Genomic DNA, 19,876 nt, shown 5'->3' with positions numbered 1-19,876 from the left:
TGCTAGGTTATTTAAAGAAAGATTTACCACCTCTTCCTCTTTCGATCGTCATGCCATTTTTTTTGCTTAATTTTCCTTGTGTCAATATAAATTGATTTAAAGGGTTTTCACAAAAAATGTAAGGTTAGATTATTTCATTTGCTTTTATACTATTCTTTCGTAAAATTTTATCAACTTTTTTGCCTTTATCAGTTTAACGTCCAAAACCACGCGACTGCTTGACAGATCGGGCATCCAGACGAGAAAAAAAAAAACTATATCTCTCAAACAAAGTCGCTTGAAATTGTGTGTGTTTGATATTACAATCATCATGTTCGCCTTCCTTTCCTTTCCAACACCACTACCACCAACTTCGAAAAAAACTAAAAAAAACTCTCACGTACTGACCCGCCAGCTGACTATCCTTTTTTTGGTCGTTTATGTTCTACTATTTTGCCTTGATACGCTCTACATACTGAACTCAAGGTACTTGATGAGTGGTGTTTTCGCCCTCACTCACTGTCGTTCTCCCACTATTACTTTTTCTCTCTATTAGCTCACCTACGCTCACTTAAAGTGCCACAAACTATATTATTATTATTTTTTAGTTTGTTACTAACCTAAAATAGAGCCTAGATATATGGTATTAGCGATAGACGCAATTCACAATTGATGAAAATAACACCGAATTTACTAACCGTGTACAAATGGCTACTTTTAAATTGCAATATGTTTTAGTTGCACACTTTTCCATCATCAGTTGGGTTTTTTTTTAAGAGTCATTACAATTTTTGCTTTATTAAGGAGCTAATAGCAAACAAACAAACTTGCAAACAAACAAACTTTTTGATAGTTTGTTTGAGAGTTTGGCAAACTGTCAAACACAAAAAAGTGGGAGTTTGTTTGTTTGTTTGCCACAGTCTAATAGCTACTTTATTCTGATTTTGAATATTGTAGCTCAGAACGCTCAAGCGTTATCAGACCAAATTTCATCGAAAACTCGAAGAAAGTGGTACAAATCAAATCCGCGTATTATAGTAGAAATTAATAACGCTCTCCGATATGCATCTCGGCTGATGCGCGCAAGGATATCGGCGAAGGAAATGTCAGGCTGAAGCCCAATAAATCATGCTGCCATTCCAGAGAGGTTAGGTGTCGGGAATGGAAGTCCCATCGTACGCGAGACTTGCTCATTAGAAATTTAAATTCGTCGTAGTTGTAAGCTGCGCAGTAGTTTTTGCGATTTAGGGGATTTTTTAGGTTCTGTTTCCATTAAATGCCTAATTTTTCGTTTATTGCTCCAATTTATCATTATTTTTTCTACAATGTTAGCAGAATTATTTGCTGGTTTCAGCAGAATATTCCGCTGTTTTGGTGGGGTTTGTTTTTGCTGGTTTTAGCGAAAAAAAAAATGCTGGTTCAGCTGAAATTTTGGCAAATGTCAGCGATATCAAACCATCCTGCCAACTTGACCAATTTCATAAGGGACTATCCATAAACCACGTGGACACTTTTTTGGGAATCTCAACCCCCCCCCCCCCCCCTTCGTGGACAATTGCCAATACAAAAAAAAATCTGTTTTGTTTGGAGCGTGGATAATCGCTTACCCCCCCCCCCCCCCCTAAAGTGTCCACGTGGTTTATGGATGGTCCCTAATGGAAAATCATATAAATTTTATTTTTTTTTCGTAAATAGATCAAAAAGCGGAGCTGTTGTTTCACCCTTTCGAAAACCTACTCGTGATTTCAACATATTCTTATGTGTGGGTGCTCCAATTTGTTTCAACTGTTGCTTAAACGTTGGAAAACAAAATGTCGACTTGACAAGTTTGCGATAAAGCAACACGCAAATTATTCATCATAATATATACTGTTTGTGCGTTGACTCCCAATTGGGCGAATATTAATGACACCTGTCACAGCGGAGGCGTTTTTGTTTTGCTTCTCGTTTTTCCTCCAAAACTTCCCGATAGTGATTCAGCGATTTCCCCCTTAACGAAGCATCGTTGCCAGCACGCAAGGTGTAGAATGCCACCAATTAGGTCGTGAATTAATTTGCCTGATTTTGTTTTTGTTAAGAGCCTCTTGTTTTCTTTTTCGTACCCTGGAAGTTCGACCCTTCTAACCCTGAAATGAAAAGGAACACACACAAAAATGCAAATATTATTTTTGAGTTTTCATGATATGACAAATTTTAAAACTTCATAGTTCAAATTTTAAAATGTGAAATTATTTGGAAGTTTATGTTTTTATCTCCTATTATGATAATTTAGATTACATTTTATTTGTTTCAAACAAAAGTTTAAGGTAGGGAAAAAACTTTGTAAAGTATTTGCAACGCAGAATGATAAATTAAGTAAATAAGTTATTGATCAATTACAGTCAATTAAAAAGCACATGGTTGAATAAAAAATAAAGCGCACCCTTATATTTACTGCTGCTGCCGTAAAGAGTAAAATTTGTTGCTGCCAGACACCTTGCCGCACTTTTCACGCACTCTGCTGTATATTTAAATTTAAAACAAACAAAATATAAACAAAACAATTCCACAAAGACCGCACTTACACACTAACACCCAAATTCGGCTCACTGTATGGAATGTATAAAGTAACACCCAAACACACTCACACAAACACCCTCGCGAGCAACTAAGGCACCGTTTTCCTTCTTTCACGTTTTGCAAAGCTCCGTACAGAATCCGGCTTTTCCACCCCCCTGTGTTTCTCTCTGCCACCCACTCACTCACCACCACAGCCTCTCACGCTCGTACCTTAACATCCATTTTCCCAAAAGTAGATTATGGCGCGCTAGTAAAATGAACCTGAAACCCTCGCGTTGTACAATTTTCCCTCGTAAACGGTCCCATAAGTAGTTTCAACCCACTTTCAAACCCACCACCACCCACCGTTCGCCTATTTGCCCCCACACCAATACGCGTGCCAAAAGAAAAAAAAAACTATCACCAAACCACACAAAAGTCAAACTAATCAAAGTGTTTTCTTCTTCTTCTTTTCCGTTCCGTTTTACCCCAACAAACGAAAAAAAAATCACTCCCGCATCCCTCCCCACCTAATGATCCTCTCGGCAATCAAACACGAATCCATTGTTGTGTCCGTGTTTGTGCGAACATCCCCCATCCCTCCCTATTGACTGTAAACCACACCACACCACGTGACACACCATCTCTCCCTCGCTCTGCGTCTATGTGTGGATGTGTGTGCTTCCCCCCTGTGTTTCTCCTTCCCGTCCGCAGGTCGTAAGTTCAACCAACGGAGAACTGAATGCCGATGATCCAACCGCCGGGCATTCAAACACACCCATCACGCAGCAGCCGGAAGTGGAACTGGTCGACGAAACAAAGTGAGTATTAGTTTTTGGAAACTACGAACTTCGTATTTGGGCCACTAGGTTTGAAGTCTCGGCCAGATTTAGAGAAGCAATTCTGTAGAATTTTCGCAAATCGACGTTTCATTGTATTTTTTTTTTTTTTTTTTATGAGAGTTTGTCCATCGATTCCGTAAGTTCAAATAAGCCAATAAGCTTCTTCATTCGAGTCTTCATACAAATTTGGAGGATGTCCATGGAAAAGTGCAAAGAAAACATTCGAAAATCATTTTCTCAAAAAGGGATTTTCTGATCGATTTGGTGTCTTCGGCAAACTTGTAGGTTATCGTAAATCTGGAACAACACGAGAAAGGGGTAAATAAGCATTGTTGTAAAGTTGTAGTTGTAAAAAGAAGATTTTTTCAGCTCGAGTCGTACCTTTATCCAACAAGGATTACCGAGTTGGATAAATACGACGAGTGCTGAAAAATCTAGTTTTGCAACGAGTTGCTTACAAATTTTTTTGCAATTCCGAAATACGCTTTTTGATTGATATTTTTTGTCAAACATCCATGTGAGCAGTTCTCTACGGAATCGGTCTTTTTTCTTTAATTTTAATTTTTGTATTTTTTAATCCGGCTGAAACTTTTTTGGTGCCTTCGGTATGCCCAAAGAAGCCATTTTGCATCATTAGTTTGTCCATATAATTTTCCATACAAATTTGGCAGCTGTCCATACAAAAATGATATGTGAAAATACAAAAATCTGTATCTTATAAAGGAATTTGTTGATCGATTTGCTGTCTTCGGCAAAGTTGTAGGTATGGATATGGACTACACTGAAAAAAAATGATACACGGTAAAAATTTTTTTGGTGATTTTTAATTTCACTTTTTGTCACTAAAACTTGATTTGCAAAAAACACTATTTTTAATTTTTTTTATTTTTTGATATGTTTTAGAGGACATCAAATGCCAACTTTTCAGAAATTTCCAGAATGGGCAAAAAATCTTTGACCGAGTTATGATTTTTTGAATCAATACAATTTTTATCAAAAAATCGAAATATTGGTCGCAAATTTTTTTCAATTTCATTTTTCAATGTAAAATTGAATTTGCAATCAATAAGTATTTAAGTGAAATTTTGATAAAGTGCACCGTTTTCAAGTTAAATCCATATTTAGGTGACTTTTTTGAAAATAGTCGCAGTTTTTCATTTTTTTTAAATGAGTGCACATGTTTGCTCACTCTTGAAAAAAATATTTTTGAAGTGCTGAGAAAATTCTCTATATTTTGCTTTTTTGAACTTTGTTGATACGACCCTTAGTTGCTGAGATATTGCAATGCAAAGGTTTAAAAAACAGGAAAATTGATGTTTTCTAAGTCTCACCCAAACAACCCATCATTTTCTAATGACGATATCTCAGCAACTAATGGTCCGATTTACAATGTTAAAATATGAAACAATCGTAAAATTTTCCGATCTTTTCGAAAAAAATATTTAAAAAAAAAATTAAATCAAGACTAACATTTCAAAAAGACCAAACATTTAATATTACGCCCTTTTAAAATGTTAGTCTTGATTTAATTTTTTTGTAAATATTTTTTTCGAAAAGATCGGAAAATTTTACGATTGTTTCATATTTTAACATTGTAAATCGGACCAAAGTAACATTTTTTCAATGTTTTTTTATCAAAGATGGACAAGGATTTGTTGAATAATTTAACCAAAAAATGGCTATAACTCGAAAACGGTGCACCTCAAAATAAAAAAATGGTTTTCGGTTCAGTTTTCAATTTTCCATCAAAAAATGATTTTTGATTTTTTTTGGGTGCATTTTCTAAACTTGTCAAAAAATATAACTTCGGCAAAAATAAAACGTCCATTATATCTTATAACTGAAATCTGGAGTTTTTTTTTAAAAGGTCCAATAAATCAAACTTCAAGTTTTTTCTTTTTGGTTGTTTTTGAAACCGCCTTGAGTCAGGAGATTAAAAAAACACCCAAAAAGCAAAAACTGAAAATTTGGTTTATTGGACCTTTAAAAAAAACTCAAGAAATGTTATAAAAAATGAAAAAAAAAAACATCCAAGGGTTAAAGTTAGTCAAAATCGAGTTTTTTTTTACTTAAACTTTTTTTTAAAAATGGTATTTTTTTTAAAGTACAGCTGTTTTTTTTCTGAATAGTACTAATCATAACCTACAACTTTGCTAAAGACACCAAATCGATCAGAAAATCCCTCCTCGCGATACAGATTTTCGAATGCATGAACTTGAACTCAACCTTCTAATGCCCAATTTTTTCCCGAAATTTTCTATTTTTCTCCTGTTCGGGAGGTAATTTTGAACAACTATTGTTCTACGAAAACTTTTCTAGAGTTTTTTTTGATTAGGTCCTATAAACATATGAAAGACAATAGTTTATTGGTCCTTTTCAAAAAAAACTCTGGTTTTCTTCTTTTGTTCCATTTTTAGTATTATTTCGGAACAGATTTTGAAACCTCTTATTTTATAACATTTGTTTTTTAAAAATATCAGTATATTTTTGTTCAAAATTTGATTCTTTTCAATTCTAAATTATTATATTTTTCAAAATATTTTTTTCATGAAAACGAAATTTTAAACTTCGTTAAAATGTGAATTACTTTAAAACAAAATTTTTGGCAACTTCTTAAGGCCGTTGCAAATATTTTAGTTTATGTCGACCCACCCTTAAAAATTGGTCTGAAAAATCAGGAGGCAAAAAAATATTTTTCCAAAAAACTCAAAAATTTCCATGAAAATAGAAGTTTAATCAACTGAGAACAATCTAAAATTTTTTTTTCTGCATTGATATTCTTATTTAGCATGTTTGGGCTTGTTTATTTTTTTTTGATTTTTTTATGAAATTCAAATGCACAGCACTGCGAAAAAAAAATATTTTTGGCAAAAAAAATATATTTTTGTCGATATTTTAGATATTTTGGAAACTAATGATGGCAAAACAACTGGACAGGTGTATAATGCATTTTAAAACACTTTTTTCATTAAAATGTTGAAACCATGGCTCGTAATTTCAATGTTTATACTTTTTTTTGCCAAACTAACTAACTTCAAATAGCTCTATCTCGGCAATGATACAACCAAATGTCTTCAAATTTGTTTTGATAATAGATGAAAATGTATATTTTAATGACCTGAAAACAGATTTTAAATAAAATTAAGTGTGTGCTCACACCAAACTCTGACTTTTTTGTCGATGTACGTGTATGTAACCCCTTAAGGAGTTATTTTTGCGAGTGATTCTATAGCCTTCTCTGAGTGAGGAATGCTCATAAAACAAGTCTAGAAGTGAATTAAATGACCGTTCACGAGGCGGCTTCGGATATCCGGCTAACCGACATATTCGATCAATTGTTACCATAAGTTTTCTAATCAAACCATTCCCTCCGTTTCAGATGTTGTTGTTTCTTTAAACGAAAGAAGAAGAAATCGACCCGTCAGAAATGACTAGAAGCAGTGCAATGTAGTCCGGAACGTGAGGCTGTCAAGCTGCTACGTGCAACGTCACACTCCAACTCGCGCGACAGCGTGCTGAATCCGAGTCAGGATTACATCCAGGCGTCGTCGCAGCATACGATCAGATATCCATCCACCTCTGTACTGGCAACGACACCGAACGCCACCACGCCGACACTTCCATTGTAATTTATTGCTAACTATTATTACACTAATCCAGATTATTAATTAATTAATTATTAAATTATTTATTATAATTTACCGCGCGGTGTTACATCCCAATCTACACAAAACAAAAAAACAAACAAACAAACAAAAAATGTATCAAACGATCAATACAAATGCCGTGGTTTGGGGTGAAAAAATGCGCCTTCCCGCATAATCTTCGCCGACCCCCCACATGCAAACAAAATACGCTCTTTTGTCGCGTACCCCGGTTCTGCCCGTGCCACACCCAACCCAACCTCACACACGAAACAAATCGCGTTGCCCGGACCATCGTCGCCGCCGCCGCCGCCGTCGTCGCCTCGTCGTCTTCATCCCGTCGTCGTCGTCGTCGTTGTGTTGTTGTTGTGCGTCCAAAATGTGCCACAAATTACCCAAAATCTAATTCGATTTCAACCGACCACCAAAAACACACACGCACACACAACCCGCCACCTCCACCATCCATCCTACCAACCAACCAATCAACCAAATCGATGAGTAGTGACTTTGATGATGACATCGATTTCGATCCTGATGACCTTACGATCCTGTTACACTTTTTCCGCAAGCTCTGAGACCGACTTCCTGCTGACGAACCCACAACCTGTCTTTGAGAGAGAAAAATATGCCTTTCAGTAGTAGCTCTAGTACTCCACACCGACACAACACGAATATCATCACTCTCAGCGAATTTACTAGCAACTTCTACAACAAAATCTACTACTACCACCACTCGAACCACTGCTACAAAGTACAACAACTTACCACGAGCTAACCCTTCCTTTGTACCAACAACACACATCAAAACACACACACACACCTTCTGAGATACTGTTTTTTCCTTCTAGTACTACAAAGATGTAGCAAAAAAATAGTTTAATAAAAAAAAAAGTCTACCAATCCTCTCCCGATTTCAGCGGCTTCTGACCCTTCTATCCTCTTTCTATCTCCTGTGCAGAAACATAGATTAGCTTAGCGCGACCCCGATGGTTAAAATTACAGGGACTTTTACTGAAACAGAAAAAATACCTAGCTCCGCCTTCCTTTGATTCATGTGTGCTTACTTTCTACTCTCTTACCACACACTACCACCAAAGACGCTTCTTTGACTGATTGTAGCAGGAATCGGAAAGTCTCCACCCCATCTTGCAATTGGAATGATTTTTTTTTGTTCGCAAAATTACTCTCAAACTTCGCCATTAAAAATTGTCGCGTGGTTTCGTTCAAAACCTGTCGTGCGGTACTAGGTTTCCGTCTCAATGCAGTACTAGAACATCTCACCGGGAGGGGGGGAGGAGCTACAACAAGAAAAAAATGCATTTACTATGGGCGCGGCGTCGGCAAATGAAGGGGGAGAAAGGGGCGTGGTATTCTAGTACTGCACACCCAGCGCGTTTTGTAAGCCACGCCTACTGCGTAGCGGGCGCGTTCGCGAAATTCATGTGTGATTGTGTAACACGGTGTGCGTAAATCGAAACCACATACACACGCAGCAGCAGCAGCAGTCAACAAGTCATTTTTTTTTTCGTTGTGCGTAACAGTAAAGAATAAGTTAGAAAACAAAAAACAAACACGTTTGGTGACAAACTGCAACCTACACGGAAACTTTGTAGAGGATTGAAAAAGAACGAATGCGACGAATAGTTGGAAAACAGAAAAAAAAAACTACAAACACACACACAATGAACATATGAGAATGAACAAAAGTGAAAACGCTATTTTCTTAAAGGGCAGCCCATTGTTTTTAAGTTTCGTTTGAATGTTGCGTTCGATGCGATGTGAACAAAAAGATTAAAAGCAAACACTAGTTATCGTTTTCTTTTCGGTTTTCCCTTCTTTTTACAAAGAACGTAGTACTAGTTTATCGACGGAGCAGTAATAGAGGTGTGTACGGAGAAAGTGATCAACTGTCAGGCGGATGGAGGAGGAGGAGTAGTAGGTAGCGTGTTTGAGCTGATTATTTGTTTTTAAGTGACTGCGCGTTCCTCTCGGCGAAATGTCATGTTGTTTGCAGAGAGAATGTGAAAGAGATGGAGAGAAACTAGTTAGAAGAAAAAAGAGAGAAAGCGGACGAAAAACACTCTGTTGATTTTTTTTTTCTTTTTTTTTCGTTCTTTTTCGTTTAATCTAATTGTGATATACATAGTTTCTTTTGTATAGTGTATATTTTTACTGCGTATCTGATAAGTGTATTTAAGTCAGCAAAAACAACTACTAGACTAGCGAAAACAGAAGTGAAAGAAAATAAGCGTTTAAGAGATAGAGCGGAGAATGCAAGATGAAACATAGAAGAAGAAGCAGAAGAAGAAAATAACAATTGAGAAATGTGAAAATAATAAAAACGACTGTAGTAGCTAATTATTATACACTTTTTGTTCGGTTGCACTTATTGTTTGTTGCTAATTTCACATCCCTTCAGTTGCAGTTGTTCATTTTTGCGTCCCGTTTTCTGCCAAATCCACCAAAGCGTAACAAAACTCGCCCTGGGTTCCCATTTTTTGTTCGGTTTCATTTTAATTTTAAATGGATTAGGATTAGTGATACCTTTTCGTCGTGATCGTGCTATCTTGACACACGTTGATTTTGGGCCAAATTGTGTTAAGAATGTCGTTTTTTGCAGCTTTTTTTTTTTGCAATTTGAATGATTTTTTTTTTGATCGAATTAGTGTCTTCGGCGAAGTTGCAAGTATGGATGAGGACTACATCGAAAAAAAATGCTGAAATCACTTTTGTCACTTGCAATTGATTTTCAAAATAGTAGTTTATGCAACAAGTTGCAAAAAGAGGTATTTCTTCAGCACGAGTCGTACGTTTATCCAACGAGGTTCACCGAGTTGGATAAATACGACGAGTGCTGAAAAAATCAAGTTTTGCAACGAGCTCCATACAACATTTTTTGCAATTTCGAAAAACACCCATTGAGTGAAATTTTAAGTCGAATTTTCATGTATTTTGTCAATAAATCGTTCAAATCAAAAAAATGTTGAAAAGTGTTACTTTTCGAAACAAGTGCTGAAAAGTTCAACTTTTCAGCACCCATTTCAGTGCTGAAAAGTAGAACTTTTCAGCATTTATTTTGAAAAGTGTTGCAATTCGATTCTGTTATTTTTGGTACAGAAAAGTAGGCTATTTCGTCGTTCAAGAATGACAGGGAAAGTAAGTAGTTTCACGACGGAATTGCAAAAAAAACACTTTTTAAACTCTAGAGTTTTTTTTTAAAAAGGTCCTATAAGTTATTATGTTCCATATGTTTATAGGACCTTTTCAAAAAAATCCAGACTTGATGTTAAAGGTCAAAGGCCATCTTTTTTTTTTAAATCCAGAATTGGCAAACAATCATTGAGGAAATTTAATTTTTTGAAAAATAGTGAGGCTGTTGCAAATATTTTTCAAAATTTATGTCGAAACCCCCCCCCTCCCCCCCTTCAAAATTGATCCGAAAAATCAGGAGGCAAAAAAATTTTTTTTTTTTAAACTCCTAAATTTTTGTGAAAATTGAAGTCAAATCAACTGAAAACAATCTAAAATGCCTTTTTCTGCGTTGATAATTATATTTAGCATATTTGGCCAGGATTAAAAATGTTTTGAATTTTTATAAAATTTCAAAGCACAGCACCGCAAAACTTTTTTGTTGGCAAAAAAAAATCGTCAATATTTACATATTTTGGAAACTAATAATTGCAAAACAAATGAACCCCCCCCCCCTTAAACTTCAAAAAATAGGCTGACGTTTGTACAAACAAATCCAGGCAAACAAGCAAAGCAGGCAAACTTTTGTTTGCCGTAGTGTAATATTTCCTTCAGTATTGCCCAATCACATTGTGTTCTCTAGCTTTTGTTGATTTAAGGTCAAAACGTCGATTTTCTGCGAACAAACCGAAAATGAGTTTGGAAAGAAATGTACAATATTTTCATCAAAGTTGGTAAAACTCTTTTTTAAACCATGGAAAAATGTGCTAAGATCGTTTTTTTTAATTACCATCTTATCACTCCTCGAATAATAAACATCATTCCGATTTTTTTATGAGCCAGGTAAAATAAAAAAAATCAGAAAATATTGTACCGAGACGTACGAGATTATAAGAAAATAAAAATTGAAGAAAAAAGCAATAACACCCGATGTTTAATTCTGGTTTTTTTTCTGATTAAGTCCTTTAAACAAATGTAAACATTGAGTGTATCCCTTTCACACCTTATGTCAATGACCGGGATATACCGTAAAACGGGGTGACTTTGATAGCCGGGGTGACTTTGATAGGTTTGCGATTTTTCCGCAAAATGAAGAGTACAATTAAAATACGTAAGGAATGGTTTAGAAACATACTGACCGTGGTAGAGAAGTGTTCAAAGAACCTCAAGAAGAACTTTTCATAAAATTTTGACAAGTTTAAAAAGTTAGTTAACTATAGTTAAGAAAATGTTGATGAAAGTCAATATTTTAAACTTCTGAAAGTGTCATGATTTTCTAAATGAACATGATTTTTAATCGGAAAACGGAATGAATTTACGGATTCTTTAGACAATTTTCCACTAGGAGAAGGTTAAAAAAGTTTGTAAAAAAAAATGTGTTTTTGAAACAAAATTTAAAAAAATCTCTAAATTTGTAGGCAATTTCAGTTGAACAAATATCATGTGAAATGTAAAAACTTGTGATTCGTGCTTTGAATTCAGTATAAAATGCCATATAAATCGATAATTTTATAAACATAACTAGTTTCAACAAATTTCAGGCAAATTTCCGACTTTTTAACAATTTTACCTAAAATTTATATGTATTTTGCTTAAAAGCTTAGTTAACTAAATATAAACATTGATTTTTTTCTTAAATGCTATATCAGCTACTTTAGTGATGGTACATTTAACGTACAAATGAAGTTTGAACATCTTAAATATGCTTTTAACAAGAAAAACTATGACTATCAAAGTCACCCCGGAATTCAAACTAAGAATTTTTAACGTAACTATTTTTCTAAACATTACTGAAAAAACTTTTTTTCCGAAATAGTGCATGGACTTTGTGTGGCCTACCCCAGTACATGTTTTAAAAATAAAAATCTTAAGAAAAACCTTACCTGTTGGAAAACATTCTAAAAACAAATTGAAATCCTATCAAAGTCACCCCGGTTTACGGTACTTAATGTTTACATTTCTGGAGTTTTTTTTAAAAAGGTCCTATAAACAAAATTTTAAATTTTTGCTTTTTGTGTGTTTTTAGAACCGCCTTGAGTCAGGGTTATTCAAAAACACCCAAAAAGCAAAAAATTAAAAATTTTGTTTATAGGACCTTTTCAAAAAAAAACTCCAGATTTGTTCATAGGACCTAATCAAAGAAAGGGTCAGAATTGCTTTTTTTTTTCAACTGATCAAAGCAAGCCGAGGTTTCTCGCTTGTTTTTCAGCTGTCACTTGTAATTTTAGTGGGTCTCGTGGCGCAGGGGTAGCGGCTTCGGCTGCCGATCCCGATGATGCTATGAGACGCGGGTTCGATTCCCGCCTTATCCACTGAGCTTCTATCGGATGGTGAAGTAAAACGTCGGTCCCGGTTTCTCCTGTCTCGTCAGAGGCGCTGGAGCAGAAATCCCACGTTAGAGGAAGGCCATGCCCCGGGGGGCGTAGTGCCAATAGTTTCGTTTCGTTTTTGTAATTTTAAAGAGCAAATCTCCCGGTCTAAACGTAATTGTCCCATGCCATTTTGTGACGATTTCGACTTTTTTGATTATTTTGGCATACGCCTAGAAAATATATGCAAAATTAGTTTAATTAGTTTTTTTTTGTTTAATTTAAAGTTAAAAGTGGAGTTTAAATCCAGCCTCAATACCTTTCTTTAGTAAGAAAGGCAAAAACCACCAAAAGTCAGTGGTTCGTTCTAGAAAACTTTCAGCATGTTGAGAAAACGGGTTTGGAAGTTTGGAAAAAGGTTTCTCTTGAATTTCAATTACACAATCATTTAATTGAAAAATTTCTGACACATGCTCTGGTTTATGCTTTTTTTTCATTTTTTTTTTTCATTGATTTATTGATTTCGTTTTGAAAAAACTCAGAATGGGACTCGATAAGCGAATATTTTTTAGAGTTTTTTAAACAAATAATTCTATTTTTTTTGCTTTTTGGGTGTTTCATTAAAAAACTCCCAAAAAGCAAAAAAAAAAAAAACTAAATTGTTTCCTGGGACCTTAAAAAAACTTAAGATTTTCTTTATAATTTATCAAAATATTCGCATTACCAGCTCGATCACAGCATGCTTCTAAGTTAACCCCCAAATGTAAACATTTTTTTCGGTTGAAAATCAATGAAATTCATCCTACGTGACGGAAGTTGATTATTATTGCAAATCAATGTACCTAAAAAATCTCTTCGTGGAAAGATCGCTTAAGGGGTCGAAAAAAATTGACCTGATCTTTTGATTTTTTTTTTCAATTTCAAGTTTTTTCAAAGCTTCGTTTTAGGTGAAGATTCAAGAATTATCAGGCGTCTCCTTTGAAATATATGGCAAATTTTGATATTGATTTTTTAATATTTTCAAGATGAATTTTGAACTTTGGTAAATTTGGATCAAGTTGCTTAAAGTAACATGAAAAACGAAACAATTCCCTTAACAAACTCTGCATCGGCAAACAATCATATGGGACATTTATGCTCACATGGGCAGCCAGCACAATTTCTCTAAATCTTTTTGTTTTGGTTTGTTTTATATTTGTTTGCCGGAAACCGAATAATAATAAAAAAAAAGTGATCAGTTTGGCAGTTTGTTGGACTTGCAGGGTGTATTAGCATAATTTGATCGGATTTCAGTTCAGGGGATATTCAACAAAACGGCTTTATTTAACTCAATTTGGCCCAAAATCAAAGGTGTTATAGCTTGATTTGATTCGTGACCTACAAATCTGACAAACTGAATTCAAATTTAAAACCTAATTTAAACGTCGCATTTTTTTCCCAAAATATTTCACGCAATTCTTTCAGTGTAAAAAGAACAACATTTTCCATTTCATGCATGTTCAGTACAAACATTCAACTGTTAGCGAACAATATTAGTTAGAATCAACAAATAACCTTCAGCCAAAAGGGTAGAACCACTAAACGAACGCTTTGATTGGATTCAAACCTGTAAAAAAAAAAACCTACCGGCAAATTTGAGCGAGGCAATCTGTTGTGAATTGATAAATCAATAGGCGCGAAATCCGGAAAAAAAACCATGACTCAAAGGCGGCAGCAATAGATGCTTTTACAAACAAAACAAAACTAATTAACCGTGGACAGTTGCGGATAAAAAGAGGTGGATAAACTATTTTACCAAGGTCGGAAGCTGTTCAAATCTGGTGGAGGAAGATTGGAAACAAATTGTATATTTTGTACTATTATTAAGTAAAAATTCTCAATTATTGCTATAGCTGAAAGAAAAAACCAAAAAAACAAGAAATAAACTGTGACATTTAAAACAAACATAATGACATTTTTTCCGGTACTCTGCTCGGTTCGCCTTGGTCCGTATTGTGGTCTTCGTTACTTCTCCGTTCGGTTGATTGTCTCGATTTTAAGAAAATAATTCATTAAAACTGGTGGGTTAAACTAGGATGACCCAATATTCAAAACATTCCCACGATTAAAAAATAAAGAACACCGCATTAGTGCTATCAACAGAAAAAAGTATCTGAAATGAAAAACAAATGTGTAAATATAGATAAATTAAACGCGAAGAGAAACTACTTAAGCCAAAGCAAATACCAAACTCAAGCTTGAACCAATGGAAATGACGCGACACTAAACGAAGAGAGTTTATTTTTAAGCAGACAAGTTGTGTACAGTATACAATATCGACTTCAGTTACCGGATGATGATGAAAGAAAAGAAAAGAATGAGTTTTATGAGCGTCGGTCGGTTTGAATTTGCTTGGAAGCTTAGTTACTATGGCACCATGGAGGATGAGTTTTTTGTTTTTTTTTTTTGCGTTGCCGGTTTAGGGTTACTCAAGGATGGAAAAGCATATGAAGGAGTGAAAAGAGACGTAAATAAATGGATTAAAAATATTATGTGTACTTACTTCGATATCACGCTCCATAGTAAAGTCGATTGCCCGAAGTCCTCGGAAAAATTTCACTTCAAACAATCGAATCTTCGGATGATCGAACCTTATGTTTTTTCGTTGCCTTGTTTTGAGCTGTTTTTTTCTTAATTTTAACATCTTTTCCGATATGTGGTCGTAAAATTCAAAATATATAAAAAGATAAAAAAGCCATCAATCAACCCAATATACATGAAAATTTGACTTAAAATTTCACTCAATGGGTGTTTTTCGGAATTGCCAAAAATGTTTTATGGAACCCGTTGCAAAACTTGATTTTTCAGCACTCTTTGTATTTATCCAACTCGGTGAACCACGTTGGATAAATGTACGAGTCGTGCTAAAAAATCCTCTTTTTGCAACTTTTTGCATAAACTACTATTTTCTCATTTTCAATATTTGAAAAGAAAATTGTTGAGAATTTTCTCAGCTATTTGATATACTTGGTTATTGAAGAGAGTGAAAGAAACACGTCTGTAGGGTTTGGAGTTTATTCAGGTAATGAACTAATTTTAGGTTTGACTTGAAGTCCTTCTTCTTCGTTAGCACCGGCCTACTCGGTTATCTCCAACACTCCTCCTCGAGGTGCTGGTGCTAATCCGCACGCTCCTGCCAGCTTGGACATCCTGACTCCTGGTAGTGGCTTCGTCAAGATGTCTGCTACCATCTCCTCTGTTGGGCAGTAGACGTACTTCACCTCGTCCTTCTCCTTCACGTCCCGGATGAAGTGGTACTTCGTCGCTATGTGCTTGGTGCGGTTGCTGAATTTCTCCTTCTCCAACATCTTGAGGCAGCTCTGGTTGTCCTCGTTGACCGTCACAGCGCCGTCCTCGTCCAGATCCTCCAGCAATCGCTTCAGCCACAAAGCTTCTTGTGTCGCTTCAGCCAACGCGATGAACTCTGCTTCCGCCGTTGACAGCGCGACACACGTCTGCTTGCGACAGCTCCAGCTGATCGTCCCACCGTTGAACAGGAATATCTGTCCGCTGTTCGACTTCCTGTCCGCGGTGCTCTCCGCCCAGTCGGCATCCGAGTATCCGATCAGTCCAGCTCGTTCATCGGTCTTGCTCACCTGCAGACGGTAGTGGCTGGTCCCCTTCAGGTACCGGATGATCCGCTTGAGCTCGGTCCAGTCCGTTTGAGTCGGTGCAGCTGTCTTCCTGCTCAGTATCGAAATCGCTGCGGAAATGTCCGGTCTCGTGTTCACTGACAGGTACAGCAGCTGTCCGACCACCTTCTGGTACTCGACGTTGTCCGGCAATGGCTCTCCTTCTGTTTCTAGCTTCAGATACCCAGGGTCCAGAGGCATCTTGGAGACCTTCGCATCGCCCAGACCGGTTGATGAAGAAGTCACCTCGGTCATCGCGCTCGACCTCAATTCCGAGATAGTAGTGGATGTCGCCCAGTTGACTGATCTCGAAATTCTTCTCCAGTGCAGCTACCAGCTCTTGATGGAGTCCACTCGCATCGCTGGCCACGATCAAGTCGTCGACGTACACCAGTACGTAGCAGCACTTGTTCGCCTTCACCTTCTTGTACAGGCAGGGGTCCGCCTTGCACCTAGTGAATCCTTGTTTGGCGAGTACGGTGTGCAGCTTGTTGTTCCACGACCTGGCTGCTTGCTTGAGGCCGTAAAGACTTTTCTTGAGTCTGCACACTTTGCGCTCGTTGCCGTCCGCAACAAACGCTGGTGGTTGGCGCATGTAGATCTCCTCCTCAAGATCGCCGTTAAGAAACGCGGTCTTGACGTCATACTGCTTCACCACCATGTTCCGCTTCGCAGCTACGGCCAGGAGAGTCCGGAAAGTCGTCTGTCGCACCACGGGCGCAAATACTTCGTCATAGTCGTACCCGTACTTTTGCGTGAAGCCCTGTGCGGGCCTTGTGACGAACCACTGCGCCTTCCGAGTCACGCTTCGTTTTGAAGATCCATTTGCAGCCGACGATCTTCCGGTTCGGGGGTGGGTCCACCAGGTCCCACGTGCCGTTCTTCATCAGTGAGTCGTACTCCTCCTGCATCGCAGCCGTCCACTGCGCAGATTGCCCACCGCCGAGTGCCTCGCCCACGGTACACGGATCGTCAGAACAGCTGCTCGCTTTGTTCAGCCGCTTCCTTGGACGTCCAGCTGCAATCAGGCCTTGTCGATCGTCTGCCGGCGCAGGTCCAGAACCGGGGTTGTCTGAAACATTGGATCGGGGTACACCTTTGTTGCCCAAATCAAAATCTTTCAACTTGCCTGGTAACGCGCGCTCCCGACCACTTCGCCTCAACACCTGTGACATGGGTGGATTTGAAGATGTGCGTGGAGGGAGCGCCGGAGAAAGCGTCACTGTCACGTCTGCTGGATCTTCTTCGACTGTGTCGTAGCTCGATTCTCCAGACGATTTTTCATCCGAGGTGTCCTCGAACTGATCCTCTTGATCTAACGGAATGTCCAGCTCACGACTTGGCACTGGTTGGCACTGCTCCGGCTGCTGCCCGGTTGGCGTCGTCCTAGTACCGACCGTACCAGGTTGTCCAGCAAATCCAGCTTCACGTACACGGCACCTTGCTCGGTGGCCGCAACTTCTGCGTGACTCGTTTCTCCTTCGCTGATGAACCTCACGTCCCGGCTGACCGTGACCGACCGGGTCTTGTTGAAAATTCGGTAACTGTTGGGATCTTCCTCGTAACCGACTAGAACGCACTCCTCCGCCTTGGCATCCCACTTACGTCGCTTCTATTTCGGTACATGAGCCATGACCGATGTTCCAAAGATGCGCAGGTGAGACAAATCCGGCTTCTTGCCAGACCAGACTTCCTCCGGAGTCTTCGCGTGTCCCTTCGTCGGTGATCGGTTCAGCAGGTACACCGCTGTGGATGCTGCCTCTGCCCAGAACCGCTTCGGTAGGTTCGCTTCAAAGAGCATACACCTGGAGCGCTCGACGATGGATCTGTTGACTCGCTCGGCCATCCCGTTTTGCTCGGGCGTATAGTCAACCGTCGTTTGGTGCCGAATCCCATTCGTCTTCAGATAATCCTGGAACATGCGGTTAATGTACTCCTTACCGTTGTCCGTTCGGATTGTCTTCAGCTTGCGTCCAGTTTGCCTCTCGACCAGGCAGTGGTATTCCCGGAACACGGCCAGGACTTCTTCTGCTGTCTTGGTCTTCAGGAGGTAGAAGTGAATGCGCCGCGACTTGTCATCAATGAAGGTGATGTAATATCGCTTGCCTCCCATCGATGTCTCCTCCATGGGTCCGCAGATGTCGGAATGGACCAATTCCAACAGCTCTTCAGCTCGAGACCCGGCCTTCCCGAACGGTAGTCTCGTCTGCTTCCCGAGGGCACATACCTTGCAATCTCCGATGCCGTCGTCGCTGAACTGGATGCCGGTTACCAAACCATTCTTGAGCTGCTTTAGTCCGTGCACGTTCAGATGACCCATCCGTTTGTGCCACAGCTCCGCTTGTCCAGATTCTCGACACGCCATCGCTCGGGATTGCTTCTCAGCGTCGAATCGGAAGAGATTGTTCACCCTGGTTCCAGTTGCGAACACATCTCCATCCGGGTTCACTACTTGGCAGCCACGCTTGTCGAAGATCACCTTGTTTCCTTTCTCCACAATTTGACTTACGGAAAGCAGGTTCGTGGTTAACTCCGGAATCAGCTGCACGTTGCGGACATCGAGGGCTGGGCTACCAGGGCAACAACTTGCTTTCAGTTTCGCGTCCCCTGTGGCCACCACCTTCATGGCACCATTGTTGGCTGCCGTCACTGTTCCGCTACCATCTTGCAGATTCTCCAGCAGACCTCTGTCCTTCGTCAGATGCGAGGTCGCTCCAGAGTCGAAATACCACTCGTCTTCTTCAGCTGCGCCAATCGTGGACAGAACGGTGCTGAGGGCCACCTAGTCGATTCTTGCTCTGGCAGTCCTTGGCGATGTGCCCGAACTTGTGGCAAGACCGACACTTCGGTCCTTTCGACTGACCTGCCGCTTGTTTGGTGGGATACCGCTTGTCCTTCGTTGCTAGGGCTACCGTGACTGGCGGTTCCTCGACCTCTTGCAGCAGTCGAGTCTTGATCACGTCCCCGTTGATCGGCAATCCGGAATTTGAGATCGCCATCACCATGGGCTTGTACTCCGGCGGCAATCCGGCGAGAAGTAGAGCTCCAACCCACTCCTCGTCGACGTTGAATCCGATCCCTCGCAGCTGCATCGACGTCGTCACGATCCGGTTCACGTAGTCGGCCATCGAGCTGCAGTTCACAAGCTTCGTGTTGATGAGCTTGCACAGCAGGCCAATCTTCCGCTCCGGTCCGAGATCTCCGAACGTCTCTTCCAGCTTCATCCACGCCTCGCGCGCCGTTTTCGCCTCCTGGATGTGGACGAAATTCTCCGGATCCACCAACATCGCGATCTTCGCTCGCGTTTTCCGGTCCAGCTTGGCGTTTACCGCTGGCAACGTTCCGTCTGCGTTCGGGGTTGGCTGCACGATTTCCCACAGTTCTTCGTGTTCCAGGTACATCTGGACCGCGAACTTCCAGGTCGACCAGTTTTCGCGTCCAATCAGCCGTTGAATCGGTGGTAACCCGGCTAGACTTGAACTGGAGCCTGGGGGATTCGTCTGCACGCCGTCGCCGCTTCCGGAAACGTTCGGTTGAACCATCTTGACCAGCAAAACTTCTTGAAACTTCTTGAGAAATTTTTTAACTTCTAGAATCTTCCAAACTTCCTACTCTGGGCCCATAACCACTTGGTTATTGAAGAGAGTGAAAGAAACACGTCTGTAGGGTTTGGAGTTTATTCGTGTAATGATATAATTTTA

The 19,876-nt window shown here is 39.3% G+C and overlaps 1 protein-coding gene across 7 annotated transcripts in view; it reads left to right on the top strand.

The window, feature by feature from the left end:
• LOC120431627 (casein kinase I) overlaps positions 1–14,468 on the top strand; it is a 61,707-nt gene extending 47,239 nt beyond the window's left edge. For 6 of the 7 annotated variants that reach the window (XM_052710881.1, XM_052710880.1, XM_052710879.1 and 3 more), the window contains 2 exons: positions 3,232–3,338; positions 6,739–14,468. In XM_052710881.1, coding sequence (XP_052566841.1) covers positions 3,232–3,338; positions 6,739–6,790 — 159 coding nt within the window. In that variant the 3' untranslated portion in view covers positions 6,791–14,468. Of the gene's footprint in view, positions 1–3,231; positions 3,343–6,738 lie in introns of those variants that run through there. The other variant, XM_052710885.1, reaches the window with a different exon arrangement.
• Positions 14,469–19,876: the final 5,408 nt, after the last annotated feature.

This window comes from Culex pipiens, chromosome 3 (assembly GCF_016801865.2).
Source record: "Culex pipiens pallens isolate TS chromosome 3, TS_CPP_V2, whole genome shotgun sequence".
Classification (NCBI taxonomy): Eukaryota; Metazoa; Arthropoda; class Insecta; order Diptera; family Culicidae; genus Culex; species Culex pipiens.
Note: the sequence above shows the minus strand (reverse complement) of the source record. Positions and strands in the feature narration are given on the sequence as shown.